This window comes from Neofelis nebulosa, chromosome 3 (assembly GCF_028018385.1).
Source record: "Neofelis nebulosa isolate mNeoNeb1 chromosome 3, mNeoNeb1.pri, whole genome shotgun sequence".
NCBI classification, from domain to species: Eukaryota; Metazoa; Chordata; class Mammalia; order Carnivora; family Felidae; genus Neofelis; species Neofelis nebulosa.
Window position 1 is genome coordinate 14,589,287 of NC_080784.1, and position 25,801 is coordinate 14,615,087.

Sequence of the window (25,801 nt, forward strand, 5' to 3'; positions counted from 1 at the left end):
GAAAAGAAAAGAGAAGAAAAGGAAAGAAGAAAAGGAAAACACCTGTCGCTGGCTGAAGAAGTTGGGGAAAGACCCAATCCAGCAGGTGATGGCCAAAAGATGAGGAAGAATTTGGTTCACTAGTCTCGATGACAAAATGGTTAGCGGGAGATCGCCTTGAGGAGATGTCATCCAAAGCATGGGAAGGAAGAAACGTGACATACCCACAGTGGTACATGTGGCGCCCTCACGGTGTGCCCGACATGGCGTCTGAAGTGGCATATGAATTGCCTGATTGAATTTTCACAACAACAATATGAAGTTAACAGGAAAAATCTATCAGCCGTTTAACAAAAAGAATCTACCACTTAGGGAGACGTCTCACCTAGAGTCACACAGCCGGTCAATGACGGAAGCTAGACTGGCAAGCGTCAAGGACCCCCCCTATACTATACTCCCCTCGCTGAGGTTTTTGAAGAACTGAAAATAGGGAAGGAATTACAGATACCAAAACATAGCAATGAAAAAGAATCATCTATGGTGTTGTTTTTTCAAAGTCAGGTTGCTTCGGTGGCATTCCAGAACATGTAATCTGAAGACAGACTTGTGCTTCTCAAACTTCCGTGCACCTAGGAATCACGTGGGGATCCTATGAAAATGCATATTATGACTCAGGAGATCCGAAGCGAGAATAAGAGGTGTGTGTCTCAAACAGGCTCCCAGGTGATGCCGCTGTGGCCCGTAGACCACACCTTGAGTAGGCAGCTCAAGGCCAGCTCTGTCAAATGTTACATTTTGATGATGGAAACAGTCTCTTTCTGCCCCGTCCAATTCAGTAGCCACTAGACACATGCGACTGTTGAGCACTTGAAATGTGGCTAGTGAACTACAGAATTTGGGTTTAAATTTTGTTGTTGATTAATTTAAACTCAAACAGCCACACGTGGCTAGTGGCCGCCATATTGATAGCACAAGTGTAGACGCTTCCTGTTAGAACACTAGTGTAGGCGGGAGGGCATGAAGCCCTGTTGGGATAGAGGAGTGAGTAGAATTGAGAAGCTATAGCTGATATGTAATAGACTGGATGTGCCACGATCGATCATAGTGCGATTTAATTTTTTTAATGTGTATTCATTTTTGAGAGACAGAGACAGGGCGCAAGCGGAGGAGGGCAGAGAGAGGGAGACACAGCATCCGAAGCAGGCTCCAGGCTCTGAGCTGTCAGCACCAAACTCTATGCGGGGCCCAAACTCACGAACCGCAAGATCATGACCTGAGCTAAAGTCAGACGCTTAACCAACTGAGCCACCCGGGCACCCCCATACTGCAATTTTAAAAGTCAAATGTCCAGGCATGTACCCGTGGCAATTCTTCTCAGTGGAGTCACATGATTTTCTTTAGATGACCGAGTTCCCAGTTACAGTCCTCTATAATGCTTTAATCTTTACATTGATGTGTCTTTACACAATGACACATCTACATTTACACAATGACACAATTCTACGGACCACAAATGGTGCAGCTCAGTGGTAATACTTTGCAATACTGACTTATCAAAAAAATACCTGCCCCCCTTTTTCTGGGCCTGAATTTACCCATTCTCCTTCCTTTGCCTGCTCTAAAATTATAAAGAGGGGCAAATATCCAACAGTTGTTCACCAAAGAATGGATTAAAAAAAAGAGAATGGTCTCTTTGTTACTGTGGCTTTGCTTCTGTTCAGTTATAAATGAGTGAGGAGGCTTGATTATGCTTTACTCACAGAAGGCTCTTTTTCCTGGGTGGGAGCTAACCCGAAACTTTGTTTAATTTTTCTTTTTTAACACTTATTTGTTACTGAGAGACAGCAAGAGACAGAGCACAAGCTCTGGGCAGAGAGAGGAGGGGCAGAGAGAGGAGAATCTGAAGCAGGCTCCAGGTTCTGAGGTGTCAGCACAGAGCCCAACGCGGGGCTTGAACTCACAAACCACGAGATGGTGACCTGAGCCAAGGTCGGATGCCCAACCGACTGAACCACCCAGGCGCCCCTAGCTAACCCAAAATCTTGATGCTACACATGTTAGAAAATGCCCAGAAATCTTGTCATAAATCATAAACATTATTGGAACATTATTTAGTCCAAATAAATGTTGGAATAATTACGTCAACATTATTTAAAACTACAGCAGATTCGAGTCAGACTTCCAATGACACCATCATGGGCATTTAATTTAACCTCATTGACATTTCCATATACTTTTAGACAGAGTCTGAAAATTCAAATAATTTCCCAAGTACAGTAGCACTAAAAGTGTTTGTACGCGTTCTTTAAATTTAAGGAAAATGAGAGAAGACAAAAATCTTACCAAATTATATTGCACTGGCATATGTTATCAATTTTTGGCTCGGTTTATTCCAACCAGTAATTCATTTGACAGCATTTTTTTTTCAATAACAGCTTTATTGAGGTATAATTCACATACTGTACAGTTTACCCATTGAAAGTGTGCAATTCACTTGGTGTTTAATATATTTGCACAATTTGCAACCTTCACCACCCTCAATTTCAGAACGTTTCCATCACCTCTAAAAACAAAACCCTGTTCCGTTTAAGAGTTGCATCCCATTTCCCTCCGAAACCCCCATGTGTTTTTTTCCCCTGTGCAAAGATCTTAAGTTTTAAGGGACTGATTTGTTAACTCATTTCCTAATAACAAGAAATAGCCCGGCCTGGTTTTGCTGGACTTCTCACGTATGCTGCTAAGCGAAGAACTACATTGCATTTCCAATATTCCTTTTCGTTTAAAAAATACATGTGTAGTTATTTATTTCCTTTGAACAGCTGCTACCAACCGATTCCTAAAATAGATGTTGTCACATGGCTGCTAAAAAGGCTGTTTAACAACATAAGCATTCCCTAGATCTAGCAAAACATAACCTGTCGGATTTAGGTTCATTGCAGTTACGATTCTGTGGCAGTTATCTGTCCTACTTCTGTGTCGATTTGCATTTTATGAACATTTTTACCTCTCTGTGTACCTTGAAATTGATTATGGTACCAGCTATATATATGCAGCTCAGGGTCAGAAGGAAAAATATGCCAGTGCTTTGTGCTTCATGAAAAATCAACCATTTAAATATACATGGCAAAATAAAATGTGTTGTGACCTTCTTTTTTTTCTTTTTGGACATGTCTTCGTAATAAAACTGCAGTTTTATTAGGTGATAGAACACAGCCAAGCAACGCATTACATACCATTTCTCACTACGCCTTCTTCCCTCAACTCCTGGTTGCACTACCTTTTGCAAAATGCGTTTTGTCTGGGGTGGAACGCTACCTTTTTAATAATACTAATGTGATTTCATCACATTGGAGAAAAAAAACAGACTTCCTATATTTTAGAGGCTTGAAGCTTATAACCTAAAATTTTTAAATCAATCTATCAATATTTTATATCATCCTTGGATACGTGAAATGAAGGACAGATTTAAACCTGATTCAGTGGTGAACGCAGGATCAGAATGAAAGAGTTCGCCTCTAGAAGAGGAGGAAAATAGTCATAGGATAAAGCATATTACTATCAGCACTCTGCAGTGACTCTATAAATCCAAAAAGGAGAAAATCCACTAAGGACCCGTTCGAGATAGTTGTAATTTTTCCTTATTGAGAACAGCACTTTGTATGGGTGAAGAGTGTGTGTGTGTGTGTGTGTGTGTGTGTGTGTGTGTGTGTCCGTCCACAGAAAGTTCAGCTATTTTGTCATATTTGTTCTCTGTCCTGACTTTCGCTGTGAACTGTAGAAATGTATAGAAAATACTAGTTTTCTGTGTCTGCATATCCTATAGAAGCCTAGCAGAGGCTGAGAGGTCACTTAAAATTCAGTTCCTTTATAGTCACCTCTGTATAATTGCGTCAGTAGCTTCTGAATGGAGTCCAGAGCAAGCAAGGGAGGTATACCGCACGCTCCTCTTGTGGACATGACAAATTTTTTGCTGCTTTTTATTAGCACAACTTAAAGATGCCCAGTGTTGAGTTTCTCCTGATATTTATTACTACGCGTAAAAAAGAAATCACAACCAATTTCAAGAAATTAATACAAATATAGGAAATGCACTCCTTCCCTCCTCCCCCCGGAATCATGTATTTTACTCTCAGCTTGATACGAGGTCAGCGAAGGTAAATAATCCACGAGAAATACTCTATGTAAACGGACTGTTTTTCCCATTCAAATATAAAGATCTCCCTGACTTGAAAAACACCCAAGGACGACAACAGTAAGAAATACCTTTCAAGTCAGCTAAACTCCAGTTTCTGCCAGACATAAATATCTTCTCTGTGAAATACGGTGCTGTTTTCTCTATTTTAGGCTATCATTTTTGCAGAATGTAGCAACATCTCCTGACTAATGACAAGTGGAAAGCATAATACAATATTTACCATTTCATTGCTACATTGCATAAATATTTAATTGGTGTTGCAGATGTCATTTGCTTTTACATTAGTGGTACTGAGAGCCGTGTGTTCTGAGAGAAATATCTAAACACAGAGGGGTGAAAGGAAAAGTAACTGGCACATAAATGATTTTTTCAAAAACTTGATAGATTGCTAGGAGTTAGAGGAAGGAATTCATCATAAAACCTTTACATTCTATTGAATCTGTATTCAAACAAAGGTCTCGTCCTATAGTATAACGGGTAAAATAAAACTCAAATACGTATAGGCTCTCAATTTATTGTCTCTGCGTACCCTTAGAATGTCAATCAACTCCTCACACCTCGCCTTTCTTCCTTAAAATTAAGGTTCCACGCTTTCTCTGTTAGTACTTTGTAATGTAACACCAGAAAAGGAAGTGACCGTTCGCTCATCCATCCATCACTCATTCAATATTTATTTATTGCAACACTGTGACAGATACAGAGGCGAACGAGATCACACGGTCCTTGCCCTCTCAGAGATGACATCTCAAGGCATGCAAACACTGAGCACTTAATTAGCATCATGAGGACTATTTAAACATAGGAGACGAGAGACCGCATCAAAGGCCGAACTTCTGGAGTCTGAGCATTAGAGAAAGGTTTTCCTGCAAAAGCCTGAATAATAAGTAGGATTGTGTGTTTGGACATAAGCTGACGTAAGGGCAAATCTGAAGTGTTCCCACATAACCGAAATGTAGCCCAAAGAATCATTTTTCAGGAATATTAAAAGCAATATATTGTGATATAATAAAGATAAAATCGAGACGTGTCTGCAGACAAAAAGGGATGATACACCTTTGTTTTCGTTGTTGACTTAGTGTAGCTAGGAACCCATCTTGTAGGTAACCATCTAGAAGGGGGAAAGAAATGTTAACCTTGGAAGGTTGGGACAACTTGATTTAAAATTGCCACAAGGGGGACCTGGGTGGCTCAGTCAGTGAAGCATCTGGCTCTGGCTCATGAGTTCGAGCCCCGCATCAGGCTCTGTGCTGATTCTTTAGATTCTGTGTCTCCCTCTCTCTCTGCTCCCCTCCTGCTCACATGCATGCTCCCTCTGCCTCCCTCCCTCTCTCTCTCTCTCTCTCAAAAATAAAATAAAAACACTAAAAAATTTTTTTAATTAAAAAAATTGCCACAAAAATTTATGGTCTGTTTATGTTTGTTTTTCCCCCCTTAATTTTATTTTGTGTTTTATTTTTTTATTATTTTTTTTAATGTTTATTTTTGAGAGAGACAGAGCATGAGTTGGGGAGGGGCAGAGAGAGAGAGAGAGAGAGAGAGAGAGAGACAGAATCCGCAACAGGGTCCGGGCTCTGAGCTGTCAGCACAGAGCCCAATGAGGAGCTTGAACCCATGCCATGATTTGGACCTAAGCCGAAGTCAGACTCTCAACCGACTGAGCCACCCAGGCACCCCATCTCCTTAATTTTAGATAACAAATATACATACTTGGAGAGTTTTGTTTGTTAAGTATGCCCAGGAGACAGTTTTAACACTGTTAAAAGAGATGGTATTTGTGAGTTCTTTCTAAACATCCCTGAGTACTCTATTAATCTCTTTTGAAGAAATTTAACGTGTTTCCTGTATTTCAAACATTGTTAGGAAATGAAAATCATGTTGCTCTGCTTTTAATAACCATAGAGGTCAGCCTGTCCAATTACTATTATTGAGTTGGACCTAAAAGACATTACTTTGAGACCCGTCCCATTGTGCATTTTAAGTACATAACAAACGGAATCAAGGAACAATTATATTTTAATCTAGACCCACTTCTGTATACTACTCAGATGGTTTTTGAGATAAAATTCAGGATTTTGAAAGATGAGAACTCCCAGTCTATCCTTTGCCTGGTGGATTCCATCACTAGTAACTTGTTCAGGTTTCCAGAGACGGAACTTAGTGCTCTTTTCCCAGTGGTCTTCATCGGGAAGGTGACGTAACATTGGCCAGCTCCATCCTGGAATCGTCTTTTCTCCCTAATACTTGACCCACAGACTGATCTTTCCATCTGCCTTCACTAGGGAGCTCTTTCGTCACTTGTAATAGGCCTTCTGCCCCTAAAGCAGAGAACACCTTCCAGGTACTTCCCTACATTTCCCGGGACTACAGAAGGATATCCAAGACGACCTTGAAGGTCACTGCATGTGGTTCTAGAATATGGGTTCCTTCACTGTGGGAAAAAAAAAAAAGGATGCAAGTACTCTTTCATAGTGGAATTTGTTTTTTGTGGGCATTTCCTTATAATTATTACCAAGTAGCACAGTCAATTTAATTCCACTAAGCGTAGCAATTATTGAATTTCTCTCCGAAACACTGAATTCACGAAGATGAGTGAGACGTAATCTTTACCACGATGATTTGCATTATCCCATTACAACATACTTTCAGAATGCTGTTTTTAAGTGTAGACCGTCAAAGCAGGAAGACTTGAGTTTTGTATCCTACCTCTGTCACTTACTAGCTATGGAGTCTGGAGCAGGGAACTACCCTCCATAAACTTGAATTTCCTCATCAGTGTAGGTAGGATTAGTAAGAGTACAGCTCTTGGAGACCTTTAATAAAATAATGTGCCTGATAAAATGTAAGTGCTCAATTAGCTTTAGCTGCTATCATTGTTCCTTATAGCAACATAGTAAATCCAATATAATTATCCACACTTTTTAGAAGGAGAAGTCACAGGCCCAGAGAATCAGTGGCTTGCCCTGTGGTAAAGACAGTGTGTATTTGAACAGGGACTATACTCTGGGTCTTTTGATCTTGAATCTGGGACTTTTCCCCACCATTTCGCAAGGTATTGTTCCTCACAAGGATTTAAGAATTTAAAGGCGGTACGTGGACAGGAGAGAATAAATAAGACCGAATTACAAAATGAGGAATGTATTCCCTTTTGTATTCTTACCCCATCGCATCTGATTCTGTCATGACGAAGCTGTCGGCACATGTTCACGTGTCAGGACACGTATCTGTAATCCTTCTTTCACGAAAAAGAACACTTTTGCTGCCTATCATTTCTGCATAGATTTTAATAACATCGCTTATGGTTTAGTCCATTTATTCTTATTGTCTTCTGTTTGTATCAGGAGATACTGATTTTTCCTTTAAGGTGATGCTATAACGTGTTCTCTGAAAATAAATGTATTTAAATTTTTAAGCTAATAATCCCACGGAGGAAATAAGTATGTAAGTGTAAAAATATTTAGTTTTAAGATAAAAAGGCATAGATGGTTCACAATTATATCATAAAGGCGATGGGCACATTTTTAAAAAGCGTATAGGAATCATTGCTGAGGAGACTGAAAATGCTGTAGGTCCCCTTCATTGATTGTGTCTTTTTTTAAAAAAAATGTTTTAATGTTTATTTATTTTTGAGAGAGAGACAGAGTGTGAGGGGGGGAGGGGCAGAGAGAGAGGGAGACACAGAATCCGAAACAGGCTCCAGGCTCTGAGCTGTCAGCACAGAGCCCGACCCGAGGCTCAAACCCACGAACCGTGAGATCGTGACCTGAGCCAAAGTCGGATGCTTAACCGACTGAGCCACCCAAGCACCCCCATTGATTGTGCCTTTTAATTTCATTCTAGATCCTTAATCTTTTCACTAACTACGTTGGTAGTTTAACAACCTAACTGCGTGATGTGGTTAGTGAGCCTATGTGAGGTACACAGCATTTGTACATAAAACCTAACCATATTATTTCCGTCATTTCAGATTACAAATTCTACCATTCTTCCCTATTTTTAGAGTCAAGATATTTTTAGATGCTTTTCACTTCTTCTGAGAAATTCTTTATAATCTTAGAAAAGAATCACAGAGAGAGAGAAGCAATGCATGTTTCAAGTGGGAAAGTGGGCCATTTATTTTTAGGAAAGGAGTGTGAGACCATCAGAGACAAAGGCAGGTTGACAGTGTGAGCTGGTGTCCTGATCAGAGATGACAACTTCCTTTGTGTTTGACTTTGACGTAAATGTCCACAAATGCTTCATAAATATCCATCAGTAATCATCAAGATAAGTTCATAAGTAAGGAAACCTGCCCTCCAAGTCAGCCCAGGTTAATGGGGAAGCATCTGGAACACTGGCTTCCGAGGATCTGTTCCCACCTGTGTGATGACGTGAGATGGTCAAGGAAGACTGATAAGATCGGTCAAAGTTACTGTCATGTACCAGGTGCCTGAAGTGGTCAAGTAGATTGCATGTCACTCGCCAGAACTGATGAGGCAGACGGTGACCACATTTTTGTTGATGAACCGTGGATAACAGCAAACTACCTGAGCTGGTTGTGCCCAGATTCCCGAAGGGTCGTCGATCTTGTAGCAAGTTGCCACTCAACAACCATGCATGCACACTCATGCGCACATGTGCACACACACTCACAGATCATATTTTCCCTCTTTGGGAGAAATGGCCTATTTTGGAGGGGATGTTTTTCTGGATTTTGCCGTATGCTTTTTAAATGTTTTTAATGTTTTTATTTACTTTTGAGAGAGGGAGAGACAGAGACAGCAGGGGAGGGGCAGAGAGAGAGGGAGACACAGAACCTGAAGCAGGCTCCAGGCTCCGAGCTGTCAGCACAGAGTCCAACGCGGGGCTTGAACCCACGGACTGGGAGATCATGACCTGAGCTGAAGTTGGACGCTTAACCATCTGAGCCACCCAGGTGCCCCTGCACTTTGCTATATTTCAATAAACCAGTTTTCCTCTAGGAATCTCCATGTCCTTAATAGTCGGGTCTTTTAATAAAGAGGATTAAAGTGTCTTACACTTCCAAAGAATTGTAATTTTCAGGTCTGTTCTACTCCCTTTGCCAAATAGTCAAAACAAGCCAAAAAGATTCTCTGTTTAAGTAGATTATTAACATGCATACACACTGGTTACATAAAAGTAAGATACAGCTCTTAACGCTATTACAGAAGAAAGGAATCCAGATGAAAACTGCCTTTTGAATAATGAGTAGATCCATGAGGTTTCAATGGCAAAGCTGCTAACAGCTGTCGCTGATGAATCCTCTGTTACGTACATTTCGTGAGAAGAGCAAGGTCAGTATATTGGCATGCAGGGAATGGTCCATACATCATGTAAATGATTTCATTGTGTATTTTGAATGCTCTTGAAATTGGTCCTCTTGCCATATTCCTTAATGCTGACAACTGTTTCCTCAAGGATTATCCAGTCGATTGATAATGACTGGCCCCTTTGGACACCTAATCATAATGGCGAACACGTTGTTCTCTCCATGAGCTTGGAGACTGAATGCTTCTTTCATTCAGAAAACAGAGCCTGGACATGAGAGAAAATGAAGGAAACATTAGGAAAACAGCCTGTTTTCGAAGTCCTGATTTCATTCCCTTGGTGACAGACACAACAGCTGGATTCTCATAAGCCCCGTCAGCCTCGTCATTGGCCATCAGTGGACGGCTAGAGTAACTGTCCCCTCAATGGCACCTTCAATGTGTCACACTGAGTCGACACAGTTAGGAAAGAAAAAAAAAAGCAATGAAATTAGAAGTGAAATTTTTAATATACACTTAATTTTTAAGAGAACAAGAGTCAAATATTCTGGCAAATCTATGTAACTGAATCACTATCTCATCAAGACATTTTCATCACCCAAGTGATTCTACCTTAACATTGGCAACATAATGCCAAAAACAGAATAGAAAGGAGAAAGACCCAGAATGGACATATATCAGCAGCCATTCCTTTTCTCTTTCCCCCTCCCTCCCCGAAAAATTGTTAGTTTACATAAAATCTATGATTTTAGCATGTTATCTTCTAATACTCCCAGGAACTTCCTACTCAAGTGTTATTAGCTCCTTTGACTATCAAAATATCCTATGGTTGGGATAATGCCCTTCTCCTTCATGACAGCTTGAATACGTACTAATACGAAAGTTTTCCAAAAATACTGATTTTTGAGTGACCATATTTGGGATGGATAGATAGATAAATAGATAGATAAATAAATACAACCGTGTTTGGGAGGCAAGATACAGACGGTTGGAATAATATTAGACTTAGAAACCTAATAACAAATAATAATGGATTCAAATGCCAAAATATTGCCTAACACACTCCCTCAACATGTATATGAACACAGCAGGAAATCCAAAACAAAAGCTAATTTATGGAAAACTATGTATTCCTAATGACAGTTCAGACCAGTAGGGGTCCAAGTTACAAACTACATCTTTACATGAGATGCTTTCATTTCGCATTGAAAACCGGGCTGTGCCCTGTAAGCATGTATCACATCAAATCATTACCTTATACTAAAGAGGATTTTTCTGATTTTGTTCCATAAAATCTAATCACTGCACATGCGCATCCTGTGTATTTATGTATTCATGAAATTGAAACAAAAAATGAGGAAATGTTGCCTTCAAAGCCCAAGATACTGGGGGAATTGTGCGTGTGACGTGGTAGTTTGGCCTCTGCCATTTTATTTTCAAAATTAAAAAAAAAAAAAAAAAGGGACAGCATTAGTATTCTAATATGTTGATATCTTATTGATGCCTGATGTTTTTGCCCATACTCAATGATGCAGTCTAAATATTCCTATTTTAAAACACATTGACGGACCAAAGAACTTAAATCTGGGAGAGACCTTAAAGATCGTTCCGTGCAAGCTCTTCAGATATTTATATAAACGGGAGATATAAGCCTCAGAGAAGCCCAGTGACTTGCCGAGGTCCCACAGGTAGTTGGAGCCAGAATGGAGATGGGACCCAGTTCTCTTTTAATATAAACAAAGGCTCCACGAGGCGCCACAGGCAATATGTTGAAAACCGTGCCCTTCGCTATAGAAGGTCAAATTCTGACTTTCTTTTCTTGCCACCTCTGGTAACATGTTCTTTTTGTTTTTAATTTTTTTTTTTTTAACATTTATTTATTTTTGAGACAGGGAGAGACAGAGCATGAACAGGGGAGGGTCAGAGAGAGGGAGACACAGAATCTGAAACAGGCTCCAGGCTCCGAGCTGTCAGCACGGAGGCCGACGCAGGGCTCGAACTCACGGACCGCGAGATCGTGACCCGAGCCGAAGTCGGACGCTTCACCGACGGAGCCACCCAGGCGCCCCTAACATGTTCTTAATGAATCTTCCTCAGAAAGATTATTTCGGGGAAAACGCACCACGGTAGATGTGAGGTCAGTTACACGAAAGGGGAACTTCAAGACCTTAGCTTGCGTCGGTGAACTTGCAAGGCTTTGGAAGCGTCAACAAAACTGACTTGCAGACATTCTCAAGATGATATTTCCTGGTTCTCGTATTACCTCATATTTTATTTTCTGTCTTTGTGAGAATGTTTGTTTGATCTTGTAATATTAAACAGCGCTTAGCCAGTAACGGCAGGCGCGCTAAGAACTCTCCTCTAAGTTGCCAAAGCCTCAGAATGTTACTCTTCAGGGTTCTGGTGGCATGAAGCTACGTTCGGCTTTCCAATGGCAAGGGTGCCTGCTTCTGTGTTCGCTTCACAACATCCCCTATAATTTGCTCCATGGTTCTGGCAGATTGCTGGACCGTGTCACCAGCTGTCACCACCCCTCCTTCCCATCCGTGTTTGGCAGTATCCGAGAACACAATCATGCCAGTAGAAATAATAGTAGCTGTGATAACAACTTTCGTGGCATGGTCCCCAGAGACAAGATCAAAATTTGGCACCTTTCCTCGCAATATGGAACTAAAAATGGCACCGAACTTGCTGCTTGGTGGTGTATAATTTTCTTTAATGACACATTTTGGTTTCAAGTATGCCACATGCTGGCTTTTAAGTATCGAACCAACATATATTGGGTAAAAACAATGGCATGCCCTTTTTTTCTATGGGGAAGAGGTAAAATAGCTATAATATCGCAGATTCCTTTCACCTCCATCAGCCTTGAAAGGTAGCAGGAACGTATGTTGTAATTTATTTCACTCAAATGGCCTTTGAGTCTGAAAGAAAATGTCGTCGTAAAATCTCGCTGATAATCCTTCACTAGAATCCTGTCTCAAAATTATTTCGATCAGTGAGGGTTGTTTCTTTTTGGTCTTAACATGAGTTGGGAAAGCCTACGGAAGAAAAACTGAGAGATTATAGAATGGATTTTTTTAAATCGTATAAGAAATGTTTCACTTTAAACATCTTCAGATTGGTTGTAATCTAAGAACACCGTGAGGCAACCTAAAAAGATACAGCCTGAAATAGACTATTTGGCTGTTAGTAACCTAGGTTGCTCTGGTGATTGGTGGCTTACCACCCATGTGAGTTACTCCTAGAGTTGATGATCATGATAGTTTGTTTGTTTGTTTGTTTGTTTGTTTGTTTTTTATGATCGACTTGGGTGATGCTATTAAAAATATGCTCGTTGCATTTGAGGCTGACAAATGTGATTAGATATTACAACTAATTTAAAAAGACTGGGTGTCATCTTGGAAATCTAGGTTCTCCTGCCCTGAGAAAAAGGGAAGAATTAGACTCAGTGCCCCCAAGGCTTCTTCTTATGGTTAACAGTCTCAGAGGCTCTGTTAGTCACCCCTGTTTCTCAGAGATCCAGGCCTCTAAGATCCACTTTAAGCACAATATTGAAAAAACTGAATTATGTATTAAACTTTTCCCTTAACGATCGTCTCATTTTTTCAGAGCTCAAATCCTATCATTTATTCCCTTTCTTCCCACACTTGTCTCTCTTTTTCCCCTCAGAGTGCTTGTTTTACCCCCTAGCTGCCAAGATTCGTGTTCTCTTGCAACTCCCCACGCCTCACACTGCAGAAAGTAAAAAATCTATTCAAATACAAGGTGAGATGTTTCAGGTAAAGCACTACAAAGTGTTATGGTGGTGCAGAATAGTTCTCAATTCCAGGAAGGCTTCATGAAGAAATATCATGTCAACTAGACCTCCGGGTATCGGTCGAGAGCTCATCAGACACAACTTGGGGGTGGCATCCCAGAAGCCAGGAACGATAGGAACAAAGGCACGGGAGCAGGGAAATTAAGGGCATGATTTAAGTGGTAGACAAGCAGTCTGGCCAGTTCATGGGCTCTGTGACATATCCACATTGCTGTGCCACAGATCTCCAGCGTTTCGGCATCTTACGGAATTTACTCTCTGCACCTTTTAACCCACAACTCCCCATTTTCCCTTACCCCTCGCCCCTGGTGACCACCATATAAATTCGACTACTTTAGATACCCCTTATAGGTGAAATCAAACAGTATTTGTCTTCTTGTGACTGGCTTATTTCACTGAACATAACGTCCTCAGGGTCCATCCATGTTATACCACGTGGCAAGATTTCCTTCCTTTTTTAAGACTGAGTAATATTCCATTGTGCGTATCCACCACGTGTTCTTTATCGGTTGTTCTGTCGGTGGACATTGGGATGTTTCTGCCTCTTGGCTGCTGTGAACATGAACGTGCACATATCTCTTTGAGTCCCTGCTTTCAGTTCTTTCGAGTTGTATAACCCACCAGTGGGATCCTGGATCATACGGTTGTTCCAGTTTTCTTTTTTTTTTTTTTTTTTTTTTTTTGAGGAACCACCATAGTGTTTTCCAGAGCAGTTGAGCCATTTCACAATCTCAACAACCGCGTCCAAGGGCTCTCATTTCTCCCCATCCTCCCCGAGACAAGTCACAATGGTTTTAAACTACAGATCAGTCTGGGATGGCCATGAGCTGACAGTCGTTAACCCCAGTACATGAATTTGTGTGATCAAATTGCTTTCCTTCTGACACCCAAGATTTCCCCTAAAGAAGCCTTTCCTCACTCTTCCCTCCAATTCCTCTGATGGAGTCATTTCCCCTTCTACATTGGTATCTTTCCTAAATGAACACCTAGGAGCCTCAGAGAGACAAGGCCCCCACAGGGAGGGTGTGGGGAAGTGAAAATATACGTTTGTTGCTTTTGCCATGTGTTAGACGGACTGCTTTTAAATGAAAATTTTAATTTTTTTAATGTTTGTTTATTTTTGAGACAGAGACAGAACGTGAGTACAGGAGGGGTAGGGAGAGAGGGAGACATGGAATCCAAAGCAGGCTCCAGGCTCTGAGCTGTCAGCACAGAGCCCGGTGTGGGGCTTGAACTCACGGACCATGAGATTGTGACCTGAGCCAAAGTCAGACGCTCAACCAGCTGAGCCACCTAGGTGCCCCAGAATAAAAATTTTAATTTAAGTGTAATATTCGTTTAGAACAGTATACAGATCATAAGCGAACATACCAGTGGAACCCCCACCCAGATAGAAAAATAAAATACTCCTGGCATTCCAGAAGTACCCTATGGCCTCTTGCCAGTCATTACCTAGCCCCGCCTCCCTAGAGGTAATCATTCTGGTGGCTTTTGTTCCTACCAGTTAATTTTATCTGCTTCTGAACTTCATACGCATTGACTTACACAATATTCATGGGTTTTGTTTGTTTGTTTGTTTTTGTGAATGGATTCTCTTGCTCGATACTGTGCTTGTGAGATTTATCCATACCGTTGCATCTGGCAACGCCTTATTCATTTACATTGGTCTGTAGAATCCCTTGTATGACTACACTATAATTTGTTTTTCCTCTTTCCTGCTGGCAGACATCTGGGTTTCCAGTTTGTGGCTATTACAAATAATGCTTCTGAGAACATTCTTGTTCATGTGTTTTGGTGCCGTGTGTATATTTATTTCTATTGGATATAAGGACAGACATTTGTAGACCAACTGGGGACTTAACCATAATTTCTAAGATGTTTAATACAAAGAAAATACATTCTAATTCCAGACAAACAGTGTACAAATGATTTTAAAATGCTACCATTTTCAGTGGGTAAACATCTTGTATTTAGAAGCCAATTTCGACAAATGGACAGCTTCTGATTATATGTACTGTCAAAAAATAAATTAATAATTTGTGTTAAAATTTCTTTAATGTGAATGCTCAGTTTGAATTCAGAACAATTCAGAAGGAAAACAGCACAGTATAGGAAGAGAAGTCCTGAAATTGGGTCAAGAGATCTCGTATCATGAGTTGTCTTTCTACACTAACTTTTTAAAAAACATTGGGTAAGTCACTAACCCTCTCTCTGCCTGTGTTTCACTCACAACAGGGATAATGACCCCCGTCAGGCAGTACATTATTAGAAGATAATAGACATCAAAGTATTTTAAAATATAAAAAAACACACTCGAGCAGACATATAGTTACTGCTGCCATTCACAAATTCCATTCTTCTTTGAATAACATTTTAGATATGAATCCAGCCCCCGCCCCTCATTAAAACCGCCCAGAAATACATGGAAATAGCAATAGAAAACTGTGAAACAAGATATCAGAAACGAATTTTTTAAGATTAAAGCTACATGAATGCTCTTTCTGTAACTTTGAAATACACACATGTAGCATTTACATGTAGTTTTTAAATTGCTGTTTTTCAGACTCTTAGAGTTAACCACAATAGCCCGTTGTTAATTCCATCATTATCCTATTACTATAAATTATTCTCCTCAAAAAGAGAATATAGTACAGTGGAAAAGTACTCATACAGAAGAACCGTGCCTGGAATACACAAATGTTCCTTATTAATATCTTTGCCCATCCTCCGCCGTCAGATACTATCTCTGCCTTCAGTTTTCCAGATCTAGTAGAAAACATTGTCTAGCCTGCGGCCCCCACAAAAGTCACATTTCACCTCCTTCTGCGTGGATTTTCACATTCCACTGCCCCCCGGTAGCAGAGAGGACAGGCATGTTGTGGAATGCCTGTCCTCCACGTCTGGGTTTAAGGGCAACGTCCACTGTTGACCTGCTTGAAACCTAAAACTCTCAAAAAGCCTCAGTTTTCGGAGTGCCTGGGTGGTTCAGTTGGTTAAGCATCAGACTCTTGATTTCTGCTCAGGTCATGATCTCACAGTTCTGTTCGTGAGATGGAGCCCTGCACCAGGCTCTACACTGACAGTGTGGAGCCTGCTTGGGATTCTCTCTCTCTCTCTCTCTCTCTCTCTCTCTCTCTCTCCCCCTCTCTGTCTGCCCCTACCCTTCTCTCTCTCTCCCTCTCTCTCTCCTTCTCTCTCTCCCTCTCTCTCCCCCTCTCTGTCTGCCCCTACCCTTCTCTCTCTCTCTCTCTGAAAAATATTTTTAAAAGCCTCAATTTTCTCAGATTTAAAATGAAAAAAAAATAGTATTAAGTGGGGTCTTTGTGAAGATTCAGGGAGATAAAACAGGTGAGGCGGTAACACACATTTGACACATAGTAAGTGTCCAGTGAATGTTTTCTTTAAAAAGAGATCTAACACCAACACAAGGAACACTGTGTGCAGGCTTGCCCACCTAAGCTCTCTGCCCCGGGGGGGGGGGGGGGGGGGGGGAGGGGGGGGAGGGGGGGGGAGGGGGGAAGGGGGGGAGGGGGGGGAGGGGCTCACAAGAGCACAGAGCTAGCTCCCAGCCACTTCTGGACAACCCCCTGCCCCCCCACTGGCTCATGCATAAATCAAGGATTGATTTTACCCTTCATGAGTAGTGGCACCAGACGCCTTCCCAGGGCTTCAAATGTGCTTTCCAGCTCAGGCATTGAAGGATTAGCTCATCCGCCTTTATTTGCATATGTAGTTTATTTCACCGATTTTCCCTGCCTTTGTCTGCCAAGACTTCCCACAGAGTTTTATTGCACCAGTGCTCAGTAATTTCTATCGCATTTTTGACTTTTATTGAGTTTGCTGCCTCTGTCTTTGCCTCTGTCATTTTTGGAGTCAGTCTGACTAACACCCTGTATTTGTATAAAAATCTCAAGTTACACGTAATGAGCGTCAAGAGCATCACTAAATACCAAACGCCCAAGATTTTCAAAGTACATAATACCCCAAGACCAAACAACTTGTTGGTCTCTGTTTTGAATGCGATGTTAAAAGATGTAATATTACTGGGTAGGGTTCTCATTATACAACATCTTAAGTAGAACTGGAATTTCATTTTATTGAGATTTTCTGTAAGAAAAATATATATGAGAAAGCTATTGCCTAAAAAAATAAAACAAAAAAAATTGCAAAAAAAACCAAAACAAAATAAAATAAAATCACTCTCCAAACACACACATAAGATCACTTTCTAATATTTGACATCGTGCAGTTTCCATTGATTCTCTCTCTTGAGTCTCTCTCTCTCTCTCTCTTGACTTCAAAGTCTATTAAAACCAATAATATAAGCAAATCTATCATCCTGGGAGACTTTTTATGTTACATAAAAGCCCACAATGATGATAAATTATTTTGTGGAGAAACTTTGACCCTTTCGGGAATATTTATCATTGGCATGCCAAAGTACGTCTGTCAAACCTTCTCCTGTCTGCAGGACCAGTTCCCATTATTTCATTCAAAACTTGCTGAAATATCTGAAACCTTGAAAAACGTATGAAGCGATAAATGTTTAGAAAGCTCCTGACATTTTGCCGCTCAGATACTAAGCAATTTAATGCAAAATGACATGTGAAGCTATACTTCCTTACAAGTTGACAGTTTTTGAATTCAAGGATTCTATAACGTATATCTTAATCCTTGAAAAACCAGAGTTTGAAAGGAGTTGCTGGCAGATTATAATTCGAGAGGGGAGTATGTACATTTTACAGATATACAGAGTAGGTGTAGCTCTGTGTGTATCTGTGTTTGCTGTGTTTATTAGGGCATGATTGTATTTCAGGTATTGTTCACGAAAGACTGCGAAACTTGTAGAGTGTTGAAATCTTTTCAAATCAAACTGTTGAATCTTTTAACTTTAATTGTGTATGGTACTAGGGGACTTTCATATACTATTTTCATATACTATTATATACTATATACTTTTCATATACTGTTATGCTAATGCAGTCATTAATCACTTACTAATAATGTAACACCCTACTCTTATCCGTTCACTTCTTTTATATTATTAACTTTTCCTTTAAATTGCTGTGTTTTCATCCACAACTGTTTTCTTGATTTTGAAACCTCAGAACATAGATTTCATGAACTTGACAGATATTTATTAAGACTTCCTACGTATAAGGTACATGAGATACAAAAGTAAATGAAAACGGTCTTGACAGAGATGGCCGGCCCAGTCAGAGACAGCTTCCCCACATCGTTGGTGCCTAACATCTGAGTGATGAATGGATATTTTACAGTGGATGGTGAGCATTACAGACAGAAGGGACTATATGTTGAGAGCTTCCATGGTCTGGTCAGGTGACTTCATATAGTTCAGTAGAGTACAGAATAAATAAATGAAATACTTACGTACTAGGAGCTGTCCTGCTACGTATTAACTAACTGTCCGTCATATGCCCCCATAGACCTATACGACCTAGAAAGTTCATATCTATTAAGTAAGGACCAACCTCATTTTCTAAGTAAAACTAGTATTAACAGTATTACATCATTTAATCCCAAATTGAGGATTAAACCAAAATCTAACATCTAAACCCCTCTTCTTTCCACTGTGCCAGTGTAATTGTGTTACTGCGTATGTTGCATATGTAATAAGGGCTTGCCTTTTGACAGTGGTAGTTATCATGCTGTGTCTAACAATACTTCTTTAAACACTATGTCTTTCTTCACCTCTCTCGTAAATTCCAATACGTATCGTGACTACAACTGTGTCTCCCTGTGGATATTTAGCCTCCTTGGGGATTAATTCTGAAACTGTATTCTGTGGAACACAAGTGAATGTTTAGTTGAGTGTTAGCAGTCAGTATTATTACAGTGATTGTTCTGAATATTTCAAATATATTAAAAATAAAATTTTTCAAATTCTGTTACATTTATAAATTTATAATTAGAAAGTCTTATAGTCGTCTACTTTCTAAATATCTTAAATAAAGAAAATCAGTAAACACACTTACAAAATTTTCATGAATCTGCAAGCTTATCATACCCACATCAGAAACCCTACGTGAACTTACCTGACACGTAACATGTTATGTCATCCATGCCATTTTTTAATGGAATGTCATAAACTCATCTTAAATTTAGAATAGTCCAGTGTCACTCTGTTTTGTGCATCTAAATCCATTCTCATCATTTCGTAGGCCAGCAAATTTATCGGTGAGACGAGTAATTACTTTTTACCTTAGTCCAAATGAGTAGCGTCGTGTTTCTTGAGAATATAAGGATGTTGCAACGAAGGTTTCGACATGTGCAAATGGCCTGAGGTCAGGCAAGTTTAGCAGATGCCACTGCAGAGCACTTTACCCCTTACCTCCGCGATGGTGAGGAGTGGAACTCGGACAAAGCAGAGCACGTAGAGATTCATTCCCCAGAGTTTTCTGGTACCAATATTGTACTGCAGTGATACCTAAACTGCGATTGTGTTAGAAGCTGTTTATTTTCTAATTGTTGCAACACAATCATCTTTAGTATTTCAGAACGCGGAGACGTTAACGTTACGTACGAATCCTGTTGTAAACACGCTCACCGTGTGCCGTCCTAGCTAAAAACAGCAGACTTTTCAACAACTCGCATTCTTTACCCCCAGCGATGCATCTCTTTGGCCTCAACTGGCAGCTGCAGCAGCCCGAAAACGACACATTTGAGAACGGAAAAGTGAATTCTGAGGCGGCGCCGACAAACACTGTGTCATTACCTTCTGGCGACAATGGTAAGAGAAAGAGCTCCGTGTCGTGTGCGTTTCTTTTCATACCTCTTTCCCATAAATGCATTTGTATCCATGTCGCATCCAGTTATATCTGGGAGAGGGAAACGTTTGAATTTTTTTTTTTTAACGTTTATTTATTTTTGAGACAGAGAGAGACAGAGCACGAGTGGGGGAGGAGCAGAGAGAGAGGGAGACACAGAATCGGAAGCAGGCTCCAGGCTCCGAGCCGTCAGCACAGAGCCCGACGCGGGGCTCGAACTCACGGACCGTGAGATCGTGACCTGAGCCGAGGTCGCACGCTTAACCGACCGAGCCACCCAGGCGCCCCGAGAGGGAAACGATTTTGAAATATGACGTCATCTTTTAATGAGGGGTTTTTAGTCATTCACTTGAAAGATTGGAAGTTCACATTTTTATTATAGGAATAATACGATTTTCTGCCTTCCGATTTGATGGCTGGGCATTTCTGGCTTTCCCTCCTGCAGTTGTGTATTTGGTTTTACTTTTAGTCTGTAGAAAGGCTATAATTCAATATATCATCTCTTATATTATCTTGGGCATATTAAGCTTTGTTTTCATTCAACTAGCTTATGGAGTTATAGTATAGAATACTATATTAATTTTGTTATAAAAGCTTTCAAATACAAAATACATTAAAGGATTAGAATTTATTGACCTTTCTCTGCTTGCCCTTGCTGTAAACCTTCAAAAGTTTGCACTTTGGGGGCACCTGGGTGGCTCAGTCGGTTAAGCGTCCAACTTCAGCTCAGGTCATGATCTTACTGTTCGTAAGTTCGAGCCCCGCGTCGGGCTCTGTGCTGACAGCTCAGAGCTTGGAGTCTGCTTCGGATTGTGTGGCTCCCTCTCTCTCTGCCCCTCCCCAGCTTGCATTCTGTCTCTCTGTCTTTCTCTCTCTCCAAAAATAAATATGCATTAAAAAAAAAAAAAAGTTTGCCCTTTGGCTAACAGACTTTCAAAGCATTTCATTCTGAATTAAAAACGGAATTTAAGAGGTTTGAGAATGTTTTATTTCATTTTTCCATATGAACTCCCAGGAAAATGTATATATACTTGTGTAGATTTATATCACATATAATATAATACTATATACCTGTCTATCCTGTCTATATCTATATTGTATATCCCTGTCTATTATTTTGATAACGTGTGTGTGCATGTATATATGTTTTGACACTTGGAATTCTCTGGCTTTTTGCAAAATGTCATAATACTTCATATCTCAAAGCAACCGGATCAGGATACCTTTTTTTGTCACATAAATATATCATCTGCCTTTAAGCAATTCCCAAGCTTTTCTTCCCCCTTGTTTCTTCTTATCTCATGTATTTGTATTCTGCTTTGGCATCAATTATGTTCATCCTCACATGGCTAGTTTCTTTGCAAGACCAGAAAGAAGCTATTGTCGATTTATACATAACATAATATATATTTGTTTATTTTTATGCATATGCTACTATTTTACGTGTAGCCATTCACCAGGGCTAACACTTCCGTCGGGGTTTTTTTTGGTCTCTGTGTTCTCATCTTCTGTTTTATTTTAACAATAACACCCTATGACGTTTCTCTTCCTTCTTGGGGAGACTGAGGAATCCTATAAGACGTAGGATTTTCATAGTGATAACAAACACCCTTGGCCCCACACCCGTACGGAGCCTTTTAATACAAAGCTCTCCATGTTCCAAGAAGCTGCAAGCTGGTGACTAATATGTCCCCACACCCGAAGTAATTAAAACAGTAGGTGAGGGAAATTGCAATTAAGTAAACAATTATGTAATTTTTCGTATACTGATAACACACATGTGAACTGATCGAGTAACTGCACAGAAATTAAGAGTGTTTATTTTTAGTCTATGTAGATTGAAATGTAGCCTGTCTCTTAAAGTAGATGTTTTCTGTAAAAAAGGCCCGATGCACTTAACGAACCACACATGTAGAGAACTTTTTTTTACAGACCCAAGAAATAAGACTAAAGAGAAAAAGGCTTATTGTAGACACGTTTTATTTTACTACATCCTGACCTGTTAGTATGCTGAAAATGAAAATAGGCTAATTAGTTTCACTATACTCGAAAAGCAGAATACCGAGAAAGTGTGGATTCAGAGATGCTCCTCGAGCCTCGTGCTGGTTCCCGGGATTTGGCCAAGAAATCCCTCCTCTGCCTGCATCAACGTTCCTCAGCTCGCCTAAACCTCTATTCAAATCTATTCTTCACCTGTTTACTTTGTAACGTTGGTCAAGGTGCTCAGTGGTTCAGATCTGTGAGAAGATTTTAGGACAACCCTGGAATGAACTGTCTGGGATCCTGTCAGTTCCAGGCATTTGAAAGAATATCATGTACATACGGCTTCAGAAATTCTGTGGCTGATAAGAGTTTGCAGCTATCCTGTATGACCGCAGAGAGAAATCTGCGTTATGTCAGAATCCGCATACCCACACACACATACATCTGAAATCTGGTTCCCAAAATAATGCTTATCCTCGTTGTGTGAAAGACACCTGGTTTTCTTTGTTTTTTGTTTTTTGCTTTCGCTCTATTTTATTGTGTTTCCCAGTTATACAAGCTGGTTGAAACTCACTTCAATAATTCCACAGTTTGCAAAAGACTGTGGTCCACAGTTTCAAAAAAACACTGTTCTGAAAGTCCCCTCCTCTGAGAGAGACTGCAGTTCCCCAGGTGACCCTAGAATGCACTGGGTTCGGTTTTTATGTGCCTGTGGAACAGCTGTATGTCCATGGAAGTAAAGTCACTTCTTTCAAGCCTTGTGAAGCCCCCTACCTAAGGAACAGTCAGCAGATGTCCCAGGATGAGTTAGGTTCCCTGGAGGAAAGCTGAGTCCCCAGCCAGCCAGCTGCCCTGGGAGTTCATACGAATGTTTCCTTTTGGAAAGAAGGCCAGCTCTTGACTCAGACCTTGTCCAAAGTGTGACCTAAACAGTAGTCACTTGTCTTCTTTATTATTTCTTGAATAGTACCCTCGCTACCCCCGCCCTAAAAAATACCCTAAATTATAAGGAATTCTTATTTCCATTTTTCCAAGTAAAGCTTCTTGGTATGTATCTTTTAAATACTTAAACACACGGGGCTCAGGGGAGCGTGACGGGACTGCGTTTGCAAGAAGGGGGAGGTACCTTAAAATCATAGCTTTTAAGCCTTTGTGATGATCCTGCAGTCTCCATACACCATCGTCCACTATTTCAGTTTTATAAACTATCCAGAGAAATATATCATGTCATCTCTTTAGAAATTCTAGATTACAACCCTTAAGAAATCCTTAGAATTCTGAACAAGGCTCACTGGGCGAATTAACTGTGCTAAACGTAATGAGACAATTGATTCGTGGTAGCTTCTAAATACAGTACTTTTGTTCATCCAGTCCTCTTTTATTTTTATTTTACAAATATAATTCTGAGGAACAATCGTGGTGCTAAGGTTTCTGTAAACTCCCTGCTTGCTTTTAAGCTCATTTGAACGGGAGTTTCTAAGCGGTATTTAGTATGTAAAAGAAGAATTTGTATTATATGCCATGATCCTTTACTGATTATTCCTGAGACCGTCTTTGAGTCCAGATTTTGGAGATGAGATGTCAGAAGTGTGGGATCTCAGGCGAAACTGATAGGTGTGGACAATGTGAAGGGAGAGGTAAGAATGAGGTTTTTGAGCCTCCAATACCAGTCTCTTTCCAGAAACTAAAATTATTCCCCTGGACCAAGGAATTCATTTAGTCTAATGTGCTGGAAACAGTCACAGGGGCCTGTCTTCAGATCCCAGCTCCTTCATTTACGTACTTTGGAGCCTTGAGCAGGTTACTTAACCTCTCTGAGCTTGCTTTCCTCGCATGTGAAGGGGAAATAGTCCTGGCCATCTCCTGGCTCATTGACTCCCAACAGTCTGGCAGCCTGGCTCCTTTGCCCATGCCAACTCTTTCCACACTCGTCAACAATTTCTCCAGATCTTCCGACGGTCCTCGGAAGCCCAGCTCTCTCCGTGGATGGACTTTCCAATCAACAACATACAGAGACCTTCAGCGGAAGTTCTCTCAGTTTCCCGGAAGCAAATCTCCATGCCTATGTGTGTCTGGATCTACACTTCTCACTCTTTTTGCCCCATACTTAAGGCTGATCTTTCCGTGAGTATGCTTGATTCCAGTCCGTATCTTCAAAGTAGCCCCCCTATTGCCACCTTCTAAGGCAACATTGGAGACTCCGGAGGTTTTAAAAACAAAAAAATCCTTGACTCGACCTCCCACTCCAGCTCCACCTTATTTTTCTTTTCTCCCTTCACAGCCAACCTTGTTGTTTTTTTTAATTTTTTTAATCTTTATGTATTTTTGAGAGAGAGAGAGACAGAGAAAGTGGCGGGGGGGGCGGGGTGGCCACAGAGAAGGAGACACAGGATCCAAAGCAGGCTCCGGGCTCTGAGCCGTCAGCACAGAGCCCAACGTGGGGCTCGAACTCATGATCCGTGAGTTCATGACCTGAGCCAAAGTCGGACGCTCAACCAACTGAGCCACCCAGGCGCCCCGACAGCCAGCCCCTCTTGAGTGTAATCTCTCTCTGTTCATCTCTTCACCATCCATGAATTCCTTTCTCACGGATGTTCCTAGCACCACTCATCGAAACCCATGTCTTCCTGAGTTAGCCATTGCACTGTCTGTATCGTCATTGAATCCTCTTCAGTCGTTACCAGATGTGAGTTCTTGGTAGCAGTTGATGGTTAATCCATCCCTCCGAATTGAAATGCTCTTTTCTCTTAGCTTCTGTGATTCCACATTCACCTTGGCTTTCCTCCCGACTTTTTTTTTTTTTTTTTTAATTTTTTTTTTTCAACGTTTTTTATTTATCTTTGGGACAGAGAGAGACAGAGCATGACCGGGGGAGGGGCAGAGAGAGAGGGAGACACAGAATCGGAAACAGGCTCCAGGCTCTGAGCCATCAGCCCAGAGCCTGACGCGGGGCTCGAACTCACGGACCGCGAGATCGTGACCTGGCTGAAGTCGGACACTTAACCGACTGCGCCACCCAGGCACCCCTCCTCCCGACTTTTTGGCATTGACTTCTCCGCTTCTTTAGTCGGCTCGCCCGTCTCCGCTGGACCCCCCCCCCACATTGTTGTTTCTCAGAACTCTGCTCTTTTCAGAGTATAATTCCTCTGGGTTCTCTTATCCCCTCTCCTGGCTTCGGATGCATGCTATGTGCTTTGCGCTATGTTACGTTCTGTGTGTTCCCAAATCAATATGTGCGGCGTAGATATTTCTCTCTCTTTGAGATCCAGACACCGACTGTGTAAAATCTCTCCAAGTGCCTTTGGAACTTCTCCACCTGCGTGTCTTCCAAGCACCTCAAACTTCACATGTCTAAAACTGAACCCATCGACTGCTTTGGTCCTCTATCCCTGCCTAACGAGCCACACCAGGAGTCCGTGGCCGAAAAGAACAACTGTTGTCATCTCTCCTGATTCTGCAGATGGGGAAATTCCTGTGTTTGTGCTTGGGTCTTTCGTGCGGTTCCTTTCAGATGTCAGCTGGGGCTGTTTGAAAGCTCCACTGAGCCAGAAGTCCAAGGTGGCTGGCAGTTGGTGCTGTGTGTGAGCTGGAGCTCGGCTGTGGCTGTTGACCAGAGCATCTAAACAGGGCGTTCCATGTGGCTTGGACTTCTCAGAGCATAGCAGCTGGTGCTGAAGGGACGTATCCCAAGAGAGGGAGCATTCCGAGAAACCAACGCAGACGTTACAAGCCTTCTCACATCCTGAGGTATTGGACATCTGCAGATGTCCCT

General features: G+C 41.1%; 1 protein-coding gene across 4 annotated transcripts in view; it reads left to right on the plus strand.

Annotated features, from left to right (window-relative positions):
• Positions 1-25,801, plus strand: part of TENM3 (teneurin transmembrane protein 3) — a 2,564,262-nt gene that overhangs the window by 2,405,362 nt on the left and 133,099 nt on the right. For all 4 annotated transcript variants that reach the window (XM_058719934.1, XM_058719936.1, XM_058719935.1 and 1 more), the window contains one exon: positions 19,887-20,009. In XM_058719934.1, coding sequence (XP_058575917.1) covers positions 19,887-20,009 — 123 coding nt within the window. The remainder of the gene's footprint in view (positions 1-19,886; positions 20,010-25,801) is intronic.